Source organism: Schistocerca piceifrons, chromosome 3, assembly GCF_021461385.2.
Source record: "Schistocerca piceifrons isolate TAMUIC-IGC-003096 chromosome 3, iqSchPice1.1, whole genome shotgun sequence".
In the NCBI taxonomy this organism is placed as follows: Eukaryota; Metazoa; Arthropoda; class Insecta; order Orthoptera; family Acrididae; genus Schistocerca; species Schistocerca piceifrons.
In genome coordinates this window covers 295,309,185-295,333,673 of record NC_060140.1, presented here as the reverse complement: position 1 = coordinate 295,333,673, position 24,489 = coordinate 295,309,185, and the positions used below count along the sequence as shown (strand labels likewise).

The window sequence follows — 24,489 nt, the reverse complement described above, 5'->3', positions numbered from 1 at the left end:
TCAGGCGTTTCCTAGCTCCCCTCGGACCGAATGGCAGGGTGCAGGTGGCACAGCCTCGCCTGTTGTTAGGCTCCCCACCTCGTCGCATACGTCAACATGGGGTCCTCCCCACGGCGGGCGGAAGCCTTATAACACAACCGTACGCCGATTTGCGGGGGAGGAATGTGGTGTCACCGCCAGACACCACACTTGATAGGTGGTAGCCTTTAAATCGGCCGCGGTCCGGTAGTATACGTCGGACCCGCGTGTCGCCACTATCAGTGATTGCAGACCGAGCGCCGCCACACGGCAGGTCTAGAGAGACTTCCTAGCACTCGCCCCAGTTGTACAGCCAACTTTGCTAGCGATGGTTCGCTGACAAATTTCGCTCTCATTTGCCGAGACGATAGTTAGCATAGCCTTCAGCTACGTCATTTGCTACGACCTAGCAAGGCGCCATTATCAATTGCTATTTATCTTGTGATGCATGTACCGTCAGACCGATGTTCACCAATTGTGGATTACAGTTAAGTATTCCAGCAGCTACGTACGTTATTGGTTATATTAATTACCTTGTCCAGTTCCAGACCTCACGCCAGCCTGCGTGAGCTTAAAAGTGTGCCTTTCAGCTTTCACCTCATAGTGGCTTGGCTGTCTTGCCAAGTCACAACAGTTTGGACCCTAGATACTAGGAAACCATGGTCCTAATTTCAATTAGTAAGACCTTATGGTAGGGTTTGAGTGTGGTGCAGACCCCCAAAACCATGGACCCAAGTTGTGAACAAGTCACTGTGCAAGCTGGTGGTGGCTCCATAATGGTGTGGGCTGTATTTTGAAATGGACTAGGTCCTCTGGTCCAGCTGAACTGTTCATTGACTGGAAATGGCTATGTTCGGCTACATGGAGACCATTTGCAGCCATTCATGGATTTATTGTTCTGAAACAGTGATTGAATTTTTATGGAGGACAATATGCCATGTCACTGGGCCACAACTGTTTGTGACTGGTTTGAAGAACATTATGAACAATTTGAGTGAATGATTTGGCCACCCTGATCACCTGACATGAATCCCCTTGAACATTTATGGGACATAATCGAGAGGTGAGTTCATGCACAAAATCCTGCACTGGCAACACATTTGCTGTTGTGGATGACTGTAGAGGCAGCATGGCTCAATATTCAACCTCTAACGACTTGTTGAGTCCATGCCATGTTGAGTTGCTCTACTGCGCTGTTGAAAAGGAGGTCTGACCTGATAGTATGAGGTATACAATTACTTTTGTTAGGTCAGTGTAGAATGTGACACAGTGATGTCTGGGTGGCGGGAGAATATCACTGTGAGAGAAATGGGAAATGTCTTTCTAATTTCAGGGCATGAAAAGAGGTAGTCTGGCAGAGAACATGATTCTGTTGCTCCTGTCCTGAATGGTACTGAGTCATCAGAGGAGGGGATGCTCCTTTGTAACTGGTCAGTGAGTATTTGAGGAATGATAGGCAACTGTGGAGACAACACACATGAGATCTGTTCATAGACAAAGCAGGAATGGTAAATTCTGTAAACAAAGACCTCAGCAAGACCTTTGGTAATGTCAGGAGAACTGCTGGTCACTGTAGATGCAATCACTCTAAGTGTATAGGCTGTATAGAAGGGACTTCCTGGTGTTGAAAGGGTGGCAGCTGTTAAAATGGAGGTGTTGTTGGTAGTTGGTAAGTTTGATGTAGATGGAGATATTGATGGAGCCATCAATGTGGTAGAAGTCAACATCAAAGCATGTAATTTGTTGAGCTGAGGAGGACAAGGTGAAGCAAATAGGGGAGAAAGTGTTGAAACTGCAGAGGAATCTGTATGGGTGTCCTAGCCCTTTGTCCAGATCATGCAGACACTCTTAGTCGGTCTGAAACAGTTGAGATATTTAGGATTCTGGGATGCTACAAGGGTTTTCTCTACATGAGCCATGAATGGCTTGGCATAAGATGGCCCACGTCTGTGACCATGGCCATTCCCCAGGTTTGTTTATAGTGTGAGAATGTTTGAGCATGGCAGCCCCATTGTTTCTGTAACATTGTAACACCATGTATGTAACAGAGAAATGAATGCAATGAAGAACTTCCAGGGTGTATTGTACAAAAATGAGCTTTATTTTTCTTTTGTATACCATGCCATGTTTCAACAGGAAGTTGTGATAGAAGATATCATTCCTACACAAACAGAGTGTAAAGCCTAAAGTCACAAAAAATAACCAAACTACAATGGCATTGTTTAAATGTTGTATTCCCACAGTAAGAAATCAACATGTCATGAGGCAATCAAACTCTGCCCTCATGTTTTGCGTAACTGATCTAGCTAAGAATTAGATTTATTACTTTTGGCACTTGACTCTGGGAGATTGAAAGTGAAACTTTAATTTTGAAGAGGGAATAAATTTCTTATGTGTTTATTTACTTTTACATATCATTCACGCCTCCTCTGCTTCATTTGTCATGCAATGAGTGTGAAGTAAGTAGCGTTACTATGTCTGCTTAAGAATGTCTTACCTGTCTGTGAACAGTAAAAGCAGGTCCAGGTTTCTTAACATCAAGTCGTTCACGGCGTTTGAAGCCAGCATCTAATTCATCCAGAAGATCATCGAGTTGTTGATCGACATCTACAGCTTCTCCTGCAATAGCATTATGATGTTCTCAGATTGCCTGGTAAGCACTCTTTTTTTATAGTGTATGTGAATTCTTTCAGTTAACACTATTTGTTCAGTTTTCAGTGAAATGGGAAGTTTGTCATAATTTAGCTAGACCCAGGCAAACCAGATATCAATGATGCATGTGCCAGTACAGTATTGTTATCATTTAGAATGAGAGGCTGTTTCAAATGAAATAACACGAGTGTTCCTCTTGATGATTGTATTGGATTATGTAAGTAAACATTGCTGACTGAGAAGAGATAAAAATTATGGAAAAAAGAGAAATATGGTTCTTTTACATGAAGTATGAGCACAGGTGTTACTAACTGGATTGAAAGGGAAGTATAAATGTTCTGAAGAGTTTGTAGGTAAGTGTCATTATTGTTAGTATTCATGAATTATTGTTTGTGTCATTTCAGTTAATTTAAATGTGGTCTGTAGATGAAGTATTATATATCAATAAAGAAAATGTTTTTTTTTTTTTTTTCCTTTCATCAACTTATTTTTGCCAAATGCGAGAATTGCTACATCCTGTGTTGGCAATACTTCTTCTCTCAGTACCTGACGGTTTTTTGTGTGTTTTAAGCATAAGAAAGGTGGAAAATAAACATATAAATAATTTTTATGTGTTTTCAAACCAGTATGAGAGTACAGTGTAAATGTTGTAAAGCATAATTTTTCTGCTTAAAATTGTTTTGTATTTTCATCATGTTCCTTGTGTTACTATATGCTTGAAATATACAGCTAAATCAGATGTTACAGGTCTCAAACTGAAATTAATAAAAAAGAGAACTGTAGTATATATAAAAAAAGAGCACTGCATTTGTGTATATACAAGTGACATGTATGTAATAGCACTACTGTAATTTCTTATGAGAAACCAGTAGCTGAAGCATAGATAGTAATGTCTTACAGCCGTAGTAAAGAGCGGAAACAGATTCAGAACATACAGTTGTGTATGGAAACAAGAAGTGTGCTGAATGTCATTATAAAACATTATTTTACTGGGCACTGTTTAAAAACTGTGAAGTTTGTTGATGACTCAAGCATAACAATCAAGGACCCAAACATAGCCATACCAAACACGGTCCACATGATACCTGAAGAGACCTACAATGGTTCGAAGCCAATAGATTGTCTTATAAAGAGACTTATATGGACCATAAAAAATCTTTTGTTTTTGTGTTTTTAAAAGACAAAGCTTTCTTTAAATGGTGCATTTTTTACCGGCTTTCTGTGAATTGTTGTAACTGATGTAGCAGCAGCAACAGTTTTGTAAACGGAAGCTATCCAGTCAATCTACTGTTTAATTTAGCCTGTGTAAAGTACAAATAGCTTATATCAGTTTAATAATAGTCAATTATTAATGCAGCTTGTAAGAGTCCCTTCTCAGTGTGTGCCTTCCACAGGCATGAGTATTTTCCTTCATGATGAGATCCAGAAAATATGATGAAAGCATGAACTTGAAGCAATGTGGCAGAATGTGATGTGGTTGTATAGTCTGTTTCATGCCTTCAACCTAATTCAAAATAAAAATATGAAAAGTGGATTACAAAAGTAGAACAAGCTATTTTTTGATGGATAATGATAATAATTTTGCTACAATTTAATTTTGTAGAGAAGTGCATGTCCTGTTGCATTACTACACTTGATTGTTCATAAAAACTGTAGCTAATGTGGCAGTTTGAGACTGTAGTAGCAATGATGTAAAGGAAATAAAGAATTTACAGCTTGTCAGAATATGACAGTTCTGTGACCCCAGATGAGTTAATTACTATAAAACATCATTGATTGTCTTTTGACAAAGTATCTAGGTTTCATTTACAGGTTCTTTTTGTCATTGTCTGCATAATTAACTGCTTTTGTTTTGATCTAGGCAATTTCACTCACCAGTGCAGTCATAGTATTTTACTGGCAGAACTTTGATACCAACCGCTGCCAAGGCATAATTAGGTTTAATGCTTCATTAAATTAAATGCATCTAATTATAGGCACATCACATTTCATGAAGAATAAGAATCTTACTTAACAAGTCCACTTTGCAGCTTCTGTTCCTCCCATTACCTTCACATACTAGAAAAGGAGAACATAAAAGAAGGAAAGGAAACTTATTAATTCTGTCTGCAAGTTTGTGCCACGATTCAGTGCAATTGTGATTTTCAAATGAGTGTTTGGAGCTATATTTGCTGTAGAATTTGAGTGTTAGAAGATGCTGAAAATGTTTTAGTAGCTCAAATTAATGGAAGGGCATAAATGAATTTACAGAAAGAATTCAATAAGAGATAAATTAGTTTATTGTTTCAGAACAGGTGTAACATACAGAGATGATTAGAAACAATTCCAATCTGATTCATAATAATTATAAAATTGAGACGTCTACATGAAAAGAGTAACTCAAATTAGTATTTGTGTTAACCATATGGAAGCATTGCTGAAATGCTCTGTTCTACAGTCATTCTTCTTTGTAATAAATGTGTATATCTCTTATTTTATAGTTTTACACAGTTTCTGTTACTGCAGTTGATATTACAAATCTATTGGTGAGGCCTAACTTTAAAACTAACTGCAAATTTCATGTCCATAACAGTCAGACTAACAGAGCTGGTAGTATATATCCACAATGATATGTTGAAATTGTTACATTTCAGAGTAATCATTTCCTATCATAAGCTGCTCATTATGACACAATGTCTTTAATTACAACTCTACACCATTTGTTTTAGTAACAAAGTGTCTTTCTAATAAATGATTTAAAATTATATTTACATGAAATCATATTTACACACAAATTAAGAAAGTAATACAGTGGGAAGTTGTTTTTCAAAAGTACAACAGGTATTTGAAAGTTTTGCTTTCAAAATGTGGACTCTATGATGTTGTATTATACTTCTCTTCAAATTTAATTCCTTTCATGTTATAAGATGTTACATAGCTTCCTTGTACCACTACTAGTAGTGACTGAAGCTCAAGATCTGTCTTTTCTTTGACAGTTTAAAAAAATGTGATACAGAATTTCATGAGAGTAAGGAAAATCGATTTATGGTAACAAGATGATCAAAACAGGTGAAAGAAGATATACTGTCACTCAAGTATGTGATTTTAGTCTTGTGTCTTAAGAAACTTTATAGAATCTTATTTTGCAGTGTTGTAGATAAAATTTTGACATGTATCATGGTGTTCAGAATCTACCATGCAGTATTTCCCAAGTAAATGAATGTCTACAGTTGAGTAGATCGTGCATAATCACATTATGTTAGTTTAGTAGTATTTGTCACTTTTCAGTGTTATTTTGTAGGTGTATGAAGTGAACATGAATTATCTCATGAAGTATTTGATTCATTGTGATTTCTAAGTTGTATTCACTGTAAAATAAGAAGAAAATACTGCACACACTGTTTCATTATTCAAAAGGACTTCAATGTAAACATGTACATTCTGAAGGAAGGTAAGGAACTACAATATAATTAAAAAGATGTGTAAAGATGTGATGATTATTGCATGAATGAAGCTACAAAAATATTTTATTAACAAAAACATTTACTTGGTTCCTACTTGACAGACATTAAATGCCGTGAATAACTGTTAAAAACTGAACATTGTTTCTATGAGTAAGCAGATCATTTGAGAAAGTAGTTTTCCATTCCAAAAACTGAAAGAGTGTTTAATAGTTAATTTATAATTGTTTGAACTCAGTCATAGCATGAACTAATTTACTGGTAAATTTAGTTTCCTCATTCTGGAAAATTTTATGTCATTAATTTTTTTGCAAATGATAATAAAAAATTTTAGTTGTGAGTTACTGGAAGCTAAACAAGAACAGAAAGGTAGAATTTTGCACTGGTTTTTGATACCATCAGTACATTTAACAAATTATAATTGTGAAACATTTAAAATTGCCATGTACTAATGGTGTCATCATTTGTTATTACAGTTGCTTTTTGTTCCAACTTATAAGGTTATTTTCTTATATTGTCTTTTTAATAAGAAATATGTATTGTAACTGTAGAAATGTAAGTTTTGTCACCAAAACTAATTCCAGGTACAGCATCTGTGTGAACTTTGATATGTATAAATGGCGTGTGTCGAACAAACCTATAATTGTACAAATATTTTTTAGTTAAATGGGGTATTATACCTGATTTTATGTTTTGTACAGTATTATGAAAGTAATAACAGTATACAGAAGGCAAATGCACAACAGACCAAGTCCATGCATGATGGAGGCAGAATTGTATACATAGCAGAGTTGAAGAAGAAGAGCAATATTATGCAATGCATTGAAAAGATGTGAAGTCAAAAACATAGTGTGAAGAGAGAGTACATTCACTGTTGTAGGGAGATGGTTACACTGCAAACAAAAGCTATATCATTCATAGAAAGCAAAATATTGTGATTAAAAGTTGCAAGAGCCAGAAACAGAAACAATATACCCAGAAAGCAGGCACATTTGATGGGCAAAAATAGGACTGCAAAATGGAAAAAAGGAGCATACAGAATGAGAAACTGCCACTTCTGGGGGAACTTCTCTGATGTGCAGGTGACAAAACACACATTTTTCAAAGAAAATAAGCAATAGGAAACTATTCATAGTGATGTAAGGATAAAAGAGAAAACTTTTTGTTATTACAGACTGCAGAGTTTACATCTAAGTCAGTATGTAGAACACTGTGGACTCCTATTAACTATATGTAAGTTGATATGTGTCAATATGTGCCATCTGTATAAACCATACCCTACTTGCTTGTGGCGCTAGCAAGAAGCCCACTGCACTGAACCCAAAATACTTTTATTCATAGCATATGAACTTAAGAAAAGGATTATTGCATCATTTTTAGCATCTTGTAGCTTTATTGCACTGAGCTCTGTTCTCAAGAATCAGTGTATTTTACATTATGAAAACCATGAGAATTTATTTCTTGGAACATTTCATTCTCCCTGTGCATTTCCAAAAATTTCTCCTATATTACGAATATGTCCACTTAATGCAGTTTTCCCCTTCAGTTTCTTTTCATTCTGTATTGACACTAAATTTCAGCTGAAACTTGAACCATCATATGGAACCCAATGCTTAATTAGTCTTCCTTTTACTTAGGAAGAGGGTTTGCCTTTCTCTCATCCTTGGTCATACTGTAGGAAATGTGTCAGTTGTTGTAGTAAAAAGGGAAAGCAATGGATCTACTCTCTATGACCATGCACTTTTATAGTGTAATTGGTAGTCCTTATACCTCAGATTTAATTGTTCAATCAAAAGTACTTTCTTAATTATAACAAATCTTTTAGAGTTGTTAGCTTATAGTGTGAATTACCCTGATTACTCTGTACATGTATGGTGTGTTTCTTGTGGAATAGTGAACATTTTTTGTGTTACTATTTTTGTTGACGACCTGAAATGCACATATTTTAGTAAAATGTGCCTTTCACTTGAAAAAAATCCATCAATAGAAATTAAGACAATCTGCATTAGTGAGCATATAGCCACAGTTGTGGTTCATTCCCAGTACCCTTTTACACTGAACTGAAAACAATGTAACATCCAGTGCATTAGTCATTGGTTATGTAGATGTTATTTTGGAAGTTCTTATATTACATCTGATACTTATTTTGGAACCTGTGTAAAGAGGCATGCGAGTGTTTTGAATGTAGGCAGGAAAAAATGTAAGAGCTGTACTCGTATCATTATATATTTCATTTTTGCTTGCAAAGGACAGTTGATATTAAAAGGATATAACTTTAAAAATAGATAGTAGATAGTCAATGTGGCAAAGGGATATTCAAGCTCACAAAGTGCATAGTCTGAAAGTATCTACAAATAATAAGAGAGAAAGTAGGCCACACACAACACCAGGAATTGTAGAGTTAATCATTTAGTTGATGATCACTGGAAATGACAGCATAGAATGAAGATGATAACAGATTCACATCAGCACCCAGTGTAGATGACTTGTTTTAACAGAATTTCTGATATCAAACAACATAGGCTCAAGAGAGAAAATGCTAGAAACCAACTGTTTAAAAAAATTATTTGTCATACTAAATATTCCACAGACTCATTTTTCTAACACTGGAACAAGTAAGAAAAATCATACATCACATAATGTTGACTGCTTGAAAGGCAATTAAAGAAGAATTGTGTTACATGACGATCTATAGCAATATTTGTTGCTTACAACTGTGACTTTGTTAGTAAGATTTCCAGGTAGTTTCTTCTGTAATTTCAGGAAAACTGGGAAACTTGGTATATTTAATGGTCTTTAGTACTTTCTCATCACTAGTGGTTCTATTGTTTGGAGAAATTCTTGAATATAGCGTATGTGTGTGTGTGTGTGTGTGTGTGTGTGTGTGTGTGTGTGTGTGTGCGCGCGCATGTGTGTGGTGTGAGCACATTTCTTCTGTGTTTTCCTTTGTTTTCATCTCTTCTTTTAATTTCTCTTTCCTAATGTATATATTGACAAACAGCACAAATTTATGCTAAGACCAGTTGTTTCAGAATGTTGGTGGCCATTTACTTTTAATGCCCAATATGGTTTTACTAAATTATTTTTGTTTTTGTTTATAAAAAGTTGAAAATGAAATTAGGAGATAATATCTACAGAATCTTTAGTAGGGAGTTATTAGAAATATTAGAAAAATCTTAAGAAAAGTATAATAAAACATCTTCAAGCCAAAATCACCAATAGATATATTTGATATGAGTATTCTAACACACATGTGGAAGATACTCTTGTGCGTATAAGTAATCCTTATAGAAATATACCACATACTGTTTCAGCAAAAACCTTCCAAATCACATTATTGAAATATAACTAACACATAAAAATATAGTATTACATAGTGTAAACATGACAATATAAATAAAAGCAGTGCCTGAACATTCTACTAATCTTCATACCCAATGCAGTTCAGAGACATTTCGCACATCTGTGAATTAAACCTTTGCACAGTTGTTGATTTAAAGAAAGAATATCCAGTCCTATACATAGACATATACTACTTTGACTGAAAGTCATATTTCAGTACGTACAGAACAGAATACAGCCATTTTCTAATTTAATTATTGTGTTAAACAAGCGACAATCACTTATACATCCTCAGAATATTTGCAGTGTTTGTTTATATCTTTCTCTCTCTCTCTCTCTTTGTGTGTGTGTGTGTGTGTGTGTGTGTGTGTGTGTGTGTGTGTGTGTGTGTGTGTGTGTGTGTACGCACATGTTCCTATGTATGTATGTGTTATAAGCACATTTGAGAGAGAGCGTGTGGATTGTTGTGCTACATTAGTTGATACAGCAAGCATATTGCATTCAAGCAGAAAGAAATAATAAAAACACATGTTTTGTGTACTGAACATTCATGGACTACATTATTACACAATATCTTTACAATTTAAATAGTTAACTAGTATTTGGGTCTAAATTATCTCAGCCCCTATCAAAGCATGAGGCTTAATACCACATAAACTGGTCTGATGTACCTATTGGCCTGCAGCCTATTGTTAGTGCTGATGACAGTACTACTTGATTATCTTACTGAAAGACTCTCATAGGAATACCTTGGAGTACAGGTCCACCTTCTGTGTACCCTGCACGGTCGCGGGTCTCGTAGCCCTGGCGGAATTGTTCAGGAGTGTTATATTCACGAGAGAAGCTGCTGGGAGCAGCTCTCTCCTCCACTGTCGGTAAGTCCACACCCAAGATGTTGCGCCAAGATGCCACATCTGGGTTGGCCTCAAAAATTCCAGGAATTCTTTCTGCTTTCTTTGCAACTATTGTACGATAATTGCCATCTTCATCTAGAACTTCAAACAGAAAAGAAAAATTGCAGTTATAACAGTGAAAATTTTTATTATAAGTGGTATATAATTACACAGAATGATGTATAACTACAGTTAATATTGACAATTTCATGTTCAAAGTTATAAAGGACTTCATGAAGACTCATTTTTGCATATAATCAGAGGGAAATTAATCTATGTGATTTCACACATTGTGAGTCTCTTTCCACCATTATCTAAAGAGCATTTATGTAAGCTGCCCTAGTACATATGGAAACAAATGGTGACATTTTCCAGTGATGTTACAGAGAAAATAATTGTGATTATTTTTTATACTCAATGATAATCAGGTACAGAAATAACCATTGTAATGTACATATGTTGATGGAGTAATAATATATAGTTAACTACATAATAATGTATAGTTAAAAAACATAGAGACTTGAGAAATTTGTAAGTCCTATTTAATTATGCAATGGGAATTGGCATGAAAGCAGAAATACTCGGAAATGTGTGGCTGTCATGGACTGGTTAACTAACTATTATTGCACTTGGATATGAGAGTTTTTGTATTCTTGGCGTCGTGACAGGTGTCCATCCACTTGGCAATTTGGATCACAGTGTCTATGCAACATGACACTTGTTTCTATGGTATCACTCTCACATGGGAAGTGTCCAGGTTGTCATGTGAGTGCTTCAGGCCAGTGAGGTGCAGTTAGCTGGTGTGGCAGTCTCTTGTCATCGTGTGGTATGACTTCTGCAGGACAGTGACAGATTTTTTTGTAATTAGTGCCAGAGACAGCTTTTTTAGACCAGTAGGTCTTTCCAGTTTGTATGTCAGATAGGCTATTGGATGCCTACATTTATGGAACAAATTGGTCAATTGGGGCTTGCAAAGACTTTGTTGATGAATAGAATGAGGAACAAAATTGAATCATGGGTGTTACTTTAGATTGCTTGTCTTTTACGTTTGTTGTTACCGGTGCAGATTGTTGCTGTCATTACATTGCTGAATTGGAATATGAGTCAGTGCTTTGTGTGGTTTACTCTCACTCAGGTTCAGGCATCATGTCTATTTAACTAAATTTGTGAATGTTGGGCTATAGGGTGGCATAGTTTTGTTGTGAACAATGAAGTTACTAATGGTGTTACAACTATGAGAATTGAGGTTCCACATAAATCATTTTTCTACTCCGAATTTGGTATAACTGTGTACTAAAGTGACTGTGGCTTGCTGACCACAGGTCGGATAATGGTGTGTATTACTTCATACTATGTAGCATCAATGGTATGGAGTGTTTATCAATGTTATGCTATCTGAGCACTGGATAAGTGATTTCCCTACGCTTTGGTATTGTTCTGCTAACTTGGCTTCAAAGCAGTTGCTTCTAGGTGCTGGTGGATTTAGTTCAGCCTTCCCTAATGGGCTGTTGATGCAACTTGCTTATGGTACCCCATATGGTGAACGATGCTCATGTTTGAAGATTGGAGTCATTATTGCTAGAAAGTGGCTGAAAATTGTTATGAAATATGCAAGCAGAACATGGTGTTATTGTGAAGATGCTACCCTGTGAGTGTGTCTGAACATTTGTTTATGCCCTCAGTGCTGGCTCTCATGAAAGGCATTAATAGTCCTGCTTACCGGTGTTGATTTGGTTTACACTAATAGAGCACCAGCTCTCTGGTTCCATAGTATAAGCTACAAGTCGTGTGGCCACAATGAAACTAATTAAAATTGTTTGCAGCTCTTGTTATTACATGACTTCAAGCTATAGTGTTCCTTTTCAAATTATCAAAACATTTTAGGAGTCCATTTTAAAGTTATAATTTTTTTATGGTCCAAAAATTCAGGTTTAAATATCTCAATCAGTTTAGAATTCTGAAATTTCATAATTGTAGTAGTTTGAGTTGTTTTAAGCTGAAGAGAGGATTGTTGCCAAATATTTGAGAGTTCATAAATCACAGCACCTTTGCTAAATGACTTAAGCCTGCCTCCTGTCTTCTATGGCACGCACCAGAAAATAAACTGTTGTTGCCGCTGCCAGTTAAAGGTCTGCAACTTATATGGATCTCTGTTTCAGAATACATTGCAGGTCCTTGCTGTGAGAGCCTGCATCTACATCTACATACATACTTCGCAAGCCACCCGTATGGGGAATGGTGGAGGACACCCTGTAACACTAATTAATCAGTTGCTTTACTTATGCAAAATGACTTTCTAAATGCCTTCACATGAGCCTTAATTTTTCATATGTTATCTTCATGGTCTTTATGCAAAATCTATATTGGTGGCAGTACAATTGTTCTGCAGTCAGATGCCAGTTCCCTAAATTTTCTCAGTAGTGTTCTTCTAAACAAATATCACTTTCCCTCTAGGGATTTCCATATGATTTCCCAAAGCATCTCTGTACCACTTAACATGTTTTTCAGACCTACCGGTAACAAATCTATCAGCCTGCGTTTGAAATGCTTTGAGGTCTTCCTTTAATCGGACCTAGTATGGATCCCAAAACATCAAGCAGTTCTCAAGAGTAGGCCACACTAACATCCTATGTGTGATCTTTACAGATGAACCACACTTTCTCAAAAATCTCCCAATAAATCAAAGTAAATCATTCACCTTTCCTACCACAATCCTCACATGCTCATTCCATTTCATATCACATTGCAGCGTTAACTCATGTATTTATACAACATGACTGTGTCACGCAGGATGCTACTAATACCGTATCCAAACATTATGGGTTTGTTTTTCCTACTCATCCACATTAACTTACATTATTTCTACGTTCTGAGATAGCTGTCGTTTATCATGCCAGCTAGAAATTTTATCTAAGTAAACATGCATCCTCCTACAGTTACTTATCTTTGACACCATACTGTACATCATAGCATCATCAACAAAGAATCACAGACTGCTGCCGACCATGTCCACCAGATCGTTTGTGTATATAGTAAATAACAGTGGTCCTACTGCACTTCCCTGGGGCACTCCTGACAATACCCTTGTCTCTGATGAACACTCACTGTCAAAGACAACATACTGGGTTCTATTACTTAAGAAGTCTTGAAGCCATTTGCATATCTGGGAACCTATTCCATATGCTCGTACCACTGTTAACAGTTTGCAGTGTGGCACCATTGATTTCAAGAAAATTCATTACATTTGAAATGAGAATATGTTCAAGGACTCTGCAGCAAACCGATGTTAGGGATATTGGTCTGTAATTTTGCAGATACATTCTTTTACCCTTCTTATAAACAGGAGTCATCTCTGCTTTTTTCCAATTGTTTGTGACTTTGCACTGCACCAGAGATTTAGGATAAATCCAGGCTAAGTAAGGGGCCAATGCCGTAGAGTGCTCTTTGTGAAACCATATTGGGATTCAATCCAGACCTGGTAATTCTTTTCAAATCTTTCAGTTATTTCTCTATGTAAGAGCTGCTTATTACTATGTTGTCCATAAGAGAGTCTGTTTAGTGGTCAAATGGCAGTATGTTTGTATAATTCTCATGCATGAACAATTTCTTAAATGTGAAATTCAAAACTTGTGCTCTTGTTTTGATATCTTCAACTGCCACACCAGACTGGTGAACGAGTAACTGGATGGAAGCCTTAAACTCACTTATCAGTTTTACGAAGGACCAGAGTTTTCTCAGGTTCTCACCTAGATCTTTTGCTAAGGTATGGCAGTGGTACTTGTTGTTTGCTTCATGCATAGATCTTTTCACAGACACAAAAATCTCTGCTGACCTTTGCCTGTCATCGTATGTGCATTCTCTGAGGCAACAGCTTTCTCTTCCTCAGCATTTTCCAAGTTTCACTGTTAAACTATTGTGGGTCTTTCTGTCCTTAATTCCCTTACTAGGCACAGAGTTCTCCAGGCCACAATTTACAATTTGCTTACACTTTTCCCATAATTCCTCTACACTATCTTACTGGAACTAAGTGATGTCATTTCATTGTCTGAGTGAGATGTTAACAACTGTTTAGCTGCATTTTCAAGCAGAAACATTCTTCTAGCCTTCTTGACTGATTTACTAACTTTCATAACCATAGTTACTATTATGACATCATGATCACTAATGCCCATCTCTATACTGATGCTTTTGATAATGTCTGGCCTGTTTGTAGCTACTAGGTCTAAGATATTTCCATTGTGTGTGGGCAAGTGAACTAGCTGCTCAAGACAGTTATCAGAAAAGTTGTTTGAAAGTACTTCACAAGACTGTCTGTAACTGCCTGGAATGAATCCATAGATGCCCCAGTCTGTATTCAGTAGGTGACAGTCGCCTCCAACTAGTACAACATGATCTGGGTATTTACATGCTACTGACCATAGACTTCCTTTGAATGACTCTAGAACTGTCACAGCGGAATTGGGTGGGTGGTAAAAAATCCAACAATTAACTTGGTTCCACATAGGCCTGTTATATGCAACCATTTAACTTCACTGTCACACTCAGCTTTGCCCTTAACAGAGAAAATATTTTTGTCAACTGCAATGAACACTCCCTCTCTTATGGCATTTAGTCTGTGTTTCTGATATATGTTCCATGAGTCGCAAAATATCTCCTAATTTTCTGGTTCAGGTTTCAGCCAGCGCTCAGTCCCAAGGATAATTTGAGTTCTAGAACTTTCCTAAAGGGCAGTAAATTTGGGAACTTCGTTGTGAACACTTTGACAATTTACTGATAAAATTTTGACAGTTGAAATGTGTTTACTCTGCAGATGAGTTGGTGCATAGTGTTTTTCCATGTTTCATAGACACAAAAAATACGCATAACAGAGACTTTAGTCATCAATAAGATATTATCATTTTCTATTTACAACAGTCTTCCAGTGCTGGGGTAAATTTTGCAATCCAAGGCAGTATAAATAAAAAGTAAATGCAGGGCAGCTAAGGTGAATTGGCTGCAGAAAAAAAGATGAAGAAATCAAGAAAGAAATGGTTGTCAAGGGGAATGATTCAGCATATAGAAAAGCGAAAACAGCCTTCAGTAAAATTGAAAGCAAGGGTGGTAATGTCAAGAGTGCAATAGTAATTCCACTGTTAAACTCAGAAGAGAGAGCAAGTAGGAGGAAAGAGTATGATGAAGGCATCTATGAGGAGGAGGACTTGTCAGATGGCATTTTAGAAGAATAATAATTGGAATTGATAGAGATGACATAAGGGATCCAGTATTAGAGTTAGGATTTAAAAGAACTCTGAAAAATTTGAGATCAAATAAGGTAGAACAAAAAGATAACATTCCACCAGAATTTCTAAAAGTCGTTGGGGAATCTGGCAACCAAATGACTGTTCAAGTTGGTCTGTAGAATCTGCGAGACTGGCGACGTATCAGACTTTCAGAAAAATATTGTCCACACAGTTTCAAAGATAGCAAGGGTCGACAAGTGTGAAAATTATCAAATTGTCACCTTAACAGCTCCTACATCTAAGCTGTTGACAAGAATAATATACAGAAGAATGGAATACAGAATTGAGGATCAATTAGATAACAATCGCTTTGGCTTTGTGAAAGGTAAAGGCACTGAAGAGGCAGTTCTCATGGTGCACTTGACAGTAGAAGGAAGGTTGAGGAAAAATGAAGACGTGTTCATAGCATATGTTCACCTAGAAGACAATGTAAAACAGTTGAAGATTTTCAAAATTCCAAGAAAAATAGGAGTAAGCTAGTGGGAAGGAAGGGTTATATGCAGCATGTACAAGAACCAAGAGGGAACAAAGAATGACGTGTTCTGGTTAAAAAGGGTATAAGACAGGGATTCAGTCTTTTGCCCTTACTGTTCGATCTATTCATTGAAGAGGCAATGATGGATATAAAATAAAATATTAAAATTCAGGGCAGGAGGACATCAGTGATAAGATTTGCTGATAGCATTGCTACAATCTGTGAACATGAAGAAGAATTGGATGGAATGATTAGTCTAATGAGTACAACATACAGATTGAGAGTAAACTGGAAAAAGACAAAGGTAATGAGATGTAACACAAATGAAATACTTTGAAACTTAACATCAAAATTATGGATCACAAAGAAGATGAAATTAAGTAATTCTGGTACCTAGACAGCAAAATAACGCAAGATAGATGGAGCAAGGAGGATATCAAATGGAGACTAGCATTGTCAGAAAGGGCATTCCTAGCCAAGAGATGTCCACTAATATCAAACATAGGCCTTAAGTTGAGGAAGAAATTTCTGACAATGTATGTATGGAGCACAGCATTGTATGGTAGTGAATCATTGACGTTGGGAAAAATGGAACAGGAGAGAATCAAAGTGTTTGAGATGTAGTGCTACAGAAGAATGTTAAAAAACAGTTGGACTGATAAGGTAAGGAATGAGGAGGTTGTCCTCAGAATTTTTGAAGGAAGAAATATATGGAAAACACTGATAAAAAGAAGGGACGGGATGACAGGACAGGTATCAAGGCATCAGGGAATTACTTCCATGGTGGGAGAAAGAACAGTAGAGGGGCAAAACTAAAAACTGTAGGGGAAGACAGTTTTTTTTATGTGTAGAGATGAACTTTCTTCGATGGGTAATTTGTTGGACAGTCTGTGTTTCAGTTTCGATGATTTTATCTTGTATGCCACCTGTAGTGTTCTAGTAAACCATGTGGCAAGTGGTGTAGCTTATTCACTAAAGGCAAGCAATTAATTGTACCTAATTAATAGATGGAGCAATAATTAGCAGTACATGGAACTTTGAGTAGAAGTCATCTCTCAACTGTAATGAGTGGTAATTATGAATGGAAAACTTTAACGAATTTCAAAAATAATAATTTGGGCTTGTGAACTTTTATTGAATATATTGATTTGTTAAAGCAGTAAGCTTTTTTTTAATGACATAGTTCCTGACGCCTTTTGATTATAAATAGAAAGTTAGGGCATTTTATTCCAGAGTAATGAGCTGGACTGTGGACTTGTGGACTGGAGATTATGGATAGCAGATTTCTCGATTACTTTCTGACTGTCTGCACAACTCTTATAAATTGCAGTGGTATTTAAAATTGAAAAAAATGTGTACTAAATGCAACAAAAATAAACAATGCCCCAAGAAGCAATAACATAACTCTTATCCCATCTTCCCATAAATCGACATATCAGTTGCACTCCTGCACTCTCACCCCCACCCCATCTCCTTTCAAACATTAGATGTCTGTCCTTTGGGGTCTTGTTAAGACCTCTAGAAATAAATATATGTCTAGAGATTGTATAAATGGGTTGGTTTCCTTTCTTTTAAAATAAGCACTACGTTCATATCCACTGTAACAGAAGAAAATCTGATCCTATTTCAGTGCTAAATATTAAAAGATTGAACAACTTATTTCCAATTAACAAATGTATTAGAACTTTGGTAGGTTTTCATGAGAGCAGAAGGAACTAGACCTTTTATACAGTTCCAGGGTCGGCAGAAATGTGTTATCTATCAAAATGGGTGAAAAGAAAGAAAATGTAAAATTTTTGATACTTTTTGTTTAATGACTGAACTTTTTAATTCTATAATTTACAAATACTTAAATTTTCATGAGAAAAAAATGGGACAGAAATACAAAACTCAACCAATTTCATATTGATGTGTTGAGCATACAACACTGCATAAACTGAATGTTACATGTAAAGAAAACTCACCAACAGGCACTTAAATTTCAGAAAATTTGCTATGAAAGTAGTTGAAAATTGATAATTGTTGGCCAAAATTGTCATGTATGTGACTGAAAAGGAGAGCACAAAAATGTGTTTGAGATTGAAAGAGAAATTTTGTATTAATAGAATCATCTATAATTCCTATAGTTCTTCATTATATGTACTGATAATGTTCCCATTCGTAAAAACATCATACTGAATTTTTTCTGGTTATTAATTAGGCAAAATCTTTCAAAACAGAATCTGAATCTATTGACTTCTAGGTATCACTTTTAATTTGCAAAGATGATAGTCTACTTAATTGGTTTTGAGAAAGTATAGACCTTAGATGTCTCTTTATCAACTTAAGTTTTGAAAAACTCCTTTCACCACTAGCCAGAGATTTAGGTGAAGTTAGGCTTTGTAAGTTTACAAACATATTGGAAAAATTGGCAATGAAATTGCCTTTTGTCTTGTAAGATAGTGGAGAAGATTTGGCACTAAGATCGAAATTTCATCATTTAGTTATTTCACACAGATGTCACATTCATCGCCATTATTTAAAGGCTCAAGAGCCATGCATGCAGCTTTAAGTTTCCCTCTACCCCACATGTGCAGATTATGAATATTGTATAGGAGCAGACGCCCTTACTATGACCATCCATAAGCTCATATCCATCTTTTAGTGAGCAGATAGCTGTATATAAGGCAAAAATTTTACCTTAAAGAGTTGTCTGCATCTTTGTTAGGCTCATAGATAAATTGCTTCTTCACTCTTCTTGGCCAAATTTTCTCTTCTTTTTCAAAGTCTGAATGAATGATATCCAAGATTGTCAGTAAGCACTTTTATAATTGTTATCACACTTTTATTACACTCTCCTGACCTCATCTTCTTCAAAACACTCCCAAAACTTTCAGGTAGGTCCACAGCTTTGCTGATCCAATTGATCCTAACCATAATTTCTTACCAGACCACTGTACAACAGAGTCTGAATTATTGGAGCTTTCTTGCCATTCCAATGCCACTGTTTCTTCCAAAAACATCTGATTTAGAATCATAACTACCTTCAGTATACTATTTAAAAGTCTCCAAGGCATCTACTCAGTTTCCCCGAAGGGTACCCCTGAGAAGTTTTGCAGCCAGATATATGATTCTTCAAGATACACCACTGATAGATAGATGCAGAAAGCAAATTGAAAACTTCTAGAATTCTACAAGAAAGCTGATAGCAACAGAATATTAGAGCACTGCATCATCCATGTTAAAGTTCAAAAAATGAAGCCCAAGTGGAACAAAAAATGCATGATACTTAAAGCTAGTCCTTTAAATGTGAGACCCCAAACAAACTATTCATAAGATATTTGTGAATATTCAGTTATAAACTGCCAATAACTTCAGTATGAAATGTTCATCTAGTTGTGCAACTGTATTTAGAATGTAATCTTTTTGACTAAGCCCCATATAATTGGGCTCAAATTTCACCCTTGTACTACCTTAACTTATGTAGTCTTGATGACTGTGGTACATACATGATAGGCCATAGGGACATTTTTCTGCTGATACATGGATACGTCAAATGTGCAAGTGTGGCCCAAAATAGATTGGTTGACTACATCCTGTACTTTGGCTTCCAAGGTCATCTGACCTGTGGATTTCTCTGTCTGGGGTCAAAAGCCAAGTGTACAATGGCTCCACTGTACAGTTGTTCCACTGATGCATCTGAAGAACTGGTGCTGTAAATTCTACTGCCTTGAGAGGATTCACAAGATGATCTGGGTTTTTTAAACAAACAATAATCCTTTATAAAGAAAAATGCAGAGTTATCTCAAAATGTGAGGACAACACAGAGAACACCACATTTAATGGATGTGAGTATACATTAAATTGTAACACCTAAAGTGCTGGAGTGGTATTGAATTTTTTGTTAAGGTAGGCCTTGGATGAAATATGCACCAAAGTAAATTGGGACTTAATTAAAAAGTTGATGTTTCAAACACAGTTATGCTAACTTGGACAACGTTGGATATTGAAGTCAGTGGCAAATCATATCCACACATTGGCAATTATCTTGCAACTGGATCATTCACAGTCCCATGTTTTCTGGAAGTTTTTTGCTCCTATTATCATATACGTGCAGCTATGTCACTTTCCTATGCTAATTAATTATATACCCTGTATACAAATGTACATGTGTGCCTCTGGTGCTCCTCAAAGCTTGGTGCTCCAAATGGGCTCTTGTATTGTTTGAGCCTTAAACTGGCCTTGGAGAAGAGCCAAAATGAGAAACGAAATATAAAAGGTAAGAGCTAGTGTGGTCACTCAGCAATAACTTTTAGGTACTCTCAACCTCTATCTCTTCATCACAATGTCATCATTTTTATGTCATTTCCTCTTATTAGCTTCTTGCATTTAACACTTAGCAGTTAATAGCAGTTTACAGAGGAGTGGCAGATTAGTGGAATTCTAGCAACAGGTCATACTTTACTTCAAGCTGAGATCTATGAACACTAACAGAGAACAGCATTGCATACAGAATCATATTTACCATTGATTGGTTCTGGTGCGGTGATTGGTGGATAATATACTTCGTCAGCAAATTGGGGATGTGGATTGGCAGCACTTGGAGTAAATTTCACCACTGCCAAGCTTTGTGGAGCTGGCTGTAAGAGAACAAAATTTTTGTTGAGGTTAACATAGAAAATCACAGAATGCAATTGTAAAGTAACAACTGCTATGACACAATCATTTTACAGTAGCAATGTTTTCTAAAGCATAGCGTTTCTTTGTTGTGGACAACAAAGTATCAAAAAACTCTGTGGGTAATGAATAAAACATTTATAAAACTTAAGTGTATACTTCGGATTTCCATTTTTTGGACATGTTTCAGTCCTGAGTGAGTGATGTGCAAAAACACTGGTCTTTTAGTTTTTTTGTCTTGAGTTTAGCATGTCACTACAGTTGGCATTAGTTGCAAAGAAGGGGGGGGGGGGGGAGCAATTATCCAGTGCATTGTTTCCAAACGCTATCCTAAGACTAACCTGTTTCACACATATCATTAAAGCCTAATGAGGATTTCAATCACACCTTCCTAAGTTCAAGTATGATACCTTAATCATTACATCAACTGTCTCATTTTCAAGTTCTGAACAAGTACCAGTTATCTGAAAAAGTCTTAATGGATTTAAGTATTGTGTGTGATGTTTTGACTTTATTTTGAAAGTAAACAGGATTTAATGTTCGCTAGAGGTTTATCCATCTCCCGTTGAGTTTATAATGTATTTAATATTGTCTTTTCTGTACTCTGGATTCTCTAGTAATTTATGGTGTGAACATTATTAAATATCAGTTTCCTTCTAATTTAATAAACCCACCCCACTAGATGGGTGTGTTAAAGCACTTGCTTTCAGAACACGGAGAGTTGGACTGCCTCCGGTTTGAATCTGCCTCATGGATTAATGATGGGGATTGGTATGGTTTTAGGTCCTGTGCCTCCAATGCACAGTGTGCAAACACTGTGCAACATGTCACATATATCTGTGTGGTTACACTAGATGCTGACAGAAGCAGTCAACACATTACTCGCTGGGGCAGGAGCAGTAGGTTCAAAATGCCTTTTGAAGTGGCATACTGATCATAATAATAGCCTGTAAGTGGGTATGAATGGTTCTCCCTGGAATAGGAGAAGTACCAGACCAGACCATACATGGCATTGGCTGGATCAAGGGCACTGGAAAGGAAGAAAGGAAGGAAGGAAGTTTCTTTCTCTTTCATACGTGCTGAACACAGGAAACCTGTCTGAGTGAAATTCATATCTCCTGTGTCCATTCTCTTAATCACTGTATCATCTCACTAAGTGATAAGTCAAGGAGTGTCATAGCTCAAGTAAGACTCAGATGTAGCTTCATCCAATGTCTAGGAAATATGGTACCAGCAAAAATAGTGTTTTTCTGGAGCTAATATAAACACTTTCCCTGGTCCTGTAACATGACACCACATTGCTTAAAACCCTAAAATTGGAATGTATGTTTGCTGAATAAAAAGTTATTTAATCTTTTGTAGAGTTTTCTGGAGCAAAGAGAAGAAGAAAAACAATTACTCACATAGGGCCTAAAACTATTCTGTGACATACTACTGATCTGCATAATGAAAATCTTGTGAAGAAAAATGATTATAACTGTCAAACAACACAGTAGGGAGCAGACAAAGAGTCTGGTATGCTGACCCATCAAAGAGATAAATACATTATTTCAGAGTAAGTTTGAAGAATTCATTAATATGTGATATATGTTGACTAGTCACCAGTGCACCCAGAGACATTTGTCTTGAAATCTCAAAATTATTTCATCATTCACAATGAAATTACTGTAATATAAACTGCTCTCTCATCCAGTTCCCCCCTTCACCCATTTCTACTGATGGATATGTCCTTGCAAGGAAGTATGCTTTATTTTGGGTGTCCAATTTGAGCCTTAACAGTTGGCCAGACTGAGATGGGGTAAAACTGGTAGTACACCATCACTGAAAACACAACTGATGTGAAAAATTACTGTAGTGGTAAAAGCAGATTTGAAGACTGGAGTGCCTCAAAATGGAGAGAACATTATTTTTAGAAACCTTATTTGCTTCAAGTAAAGAATGTGTCACAAAAAGAAGCAATTGTAGTTTTAAATACTATTTTCTCCATCAGCCTCTAAACATAATATCTATTGTACTCTACATTAAATTCTCCCAAATAAGACATATATCTAGTTAACTAAGAATAAAAATAAGGGAGACTACATGTCTTCATGCAGTCCAGGTTGTCAGACACTAGTATATGCCATCTGTGTTTCAATAATCAAACCACTTGTCTTGCTCCAGTCCTATTCACCAAAGTGTGATTCCTGAATGTGTAGGATGGCTTATGTTCTGGTTCTATTTTCCTCCAGACAATTACACATCAAAGACCAAATGATGTCTTGATCAGTTCTGTCTGTTCAATAGTTAAAGTGTAATCATTATTATTAAAGGAAAGAAGAGAGATAAAAAATAAACATTTTACTGCCACTACTCTTTGTTTCAGTCTGATTTAATGTGCATCTGAAATTAGTCACAGTGGATGTAATTCAACATATCATTATACACACATTTAACATTGACTGCCAGTCGATGATCGTCAGTAAAAAAGTGCTATTGAAAATAAATAATATTATTTTATTGAAACTCTGAGTCTATATAGTCTCTGCCCTGTATCTATCACTGTCAATGCATAAAGAAACTTTACTAGAAAACACTTCTTTAATACTTAAGTAACTGTATGGAACTGTGTAGCATCCACTTTTGGCAGTCATACATCAAAACAAATACAAATGAATGAAGATGTAGATACTAACCATTTCATCTCCTTCTATAGCTCCAAGTGCAGATTCTAAGTCTTGATCAGAGAGTGGGTCACATTTTGCATTGTCCCATGCCACACTGCAACATCACAATAATAATAAATTATATTAATTTTAACACTGTATCAGTAAATAACAAAATGTGCAAGATTTAATTACACATAATTCAGTTTCTAGAATTTAGCAAGTGGTTTTCATAGGATAGTTGATAACTCTCTATATTTAGATTTTTAAACATTTCCATCACATTTTCTTGTGTATCAAATAAGACTATTCATATTGCTTTTATGTACATCTGCTACTCCTAAAAGTCCAGAATAATACGGATCTGACATGTACAAAAATATCAATGTACAACATGACATGATAATTTAAAATCCAATCTCTTTCTTGAGTGAACCTCAGTTCATTAATAATGTAGAACCATGTATTTGTTTTACCAATCAGTGAAATTAGTAGATAATTCTATTTCATATATCCATGCATTATCAATACCAAGTGTTTATATGATACTTGCTGATTGGCCAGCATTGAGTAGTTACTCGTTTGTCCAGTTTTCTCACAAGATAAATTTATGGTAAAGTGATTTACGGTTGAGAACTATAGGATCCCCCTGCATGGACAAGGCTGCTACCCAGCTAGTTGACTGTTTATTGGATATTTATAAGGGCTTTTTAGATTAGGTGTCTCTGCATCAAGTCCATATAATGATAGCTGTAGGATACTTGAAGTATTAGTGTAATACCCAAGAAATGCCTATCCTCCCTCCACACACACATCAGTCTGTTAAAATCCTAGTGATCAATTGATGAAGAATTTGCAACAAAGTTCATAAAACACTTTGAATATCGAGTTACAGCTGACTAAAACCTGAAATTGGCAACTGTGAGATTTTTGGGAGTGGATCTAAGCATGTAATGAAGGGACAGGAGAATGGGAAAATAGAGGTGGTGCACTTATCACAGTCGATGAGAAACTCAAATCCCACAAGTTAGGAATTAAAATGGAAAATGATATGGTTTGAGCAAGACTCAGTATTATGGTTGGCCGTAA

The 24,489-nt window shown here is 36.1% G+C and overlaps 1 protein-coding gene across 3 annotated transcripts in view; it reads right to left on the bottom strand.

Moving 5' to 3' along the window:
• The window catches only part of LOC124789971 (receptor-type tyrosine-protein phosphatase N2), a 444,282-nt gene that overhangs the window by 179,788 nt on the left and 240,005 nt on the right, over positions 1–24,489 (bottom strand). For all 3 annotated transcript variants that reach the window (XM_047257507.1, XM_047257508.1, XM_047257509.1), the window contains 4 exons: positions 23,431–23,515; positions 20,604–20,718; positions 10,202–10,447; positions 2,516–2,637 (listed from right to left, as the gene is read on the bottom strand). In XM_047257507.1, coding sequence (XP_047113463.1) covers positions 2,516–2,637; positions 10,202–10,447; positions 20,604–20,718; positions 23,431–23,515 — 568 coding nt within the window. The remainder of the gene's footprint in view (positions 1–2,515; positions 2,638–10,201; positions 10,448–20,603; positions 20,719–23,430; positions 23,516–24,489) is intronic.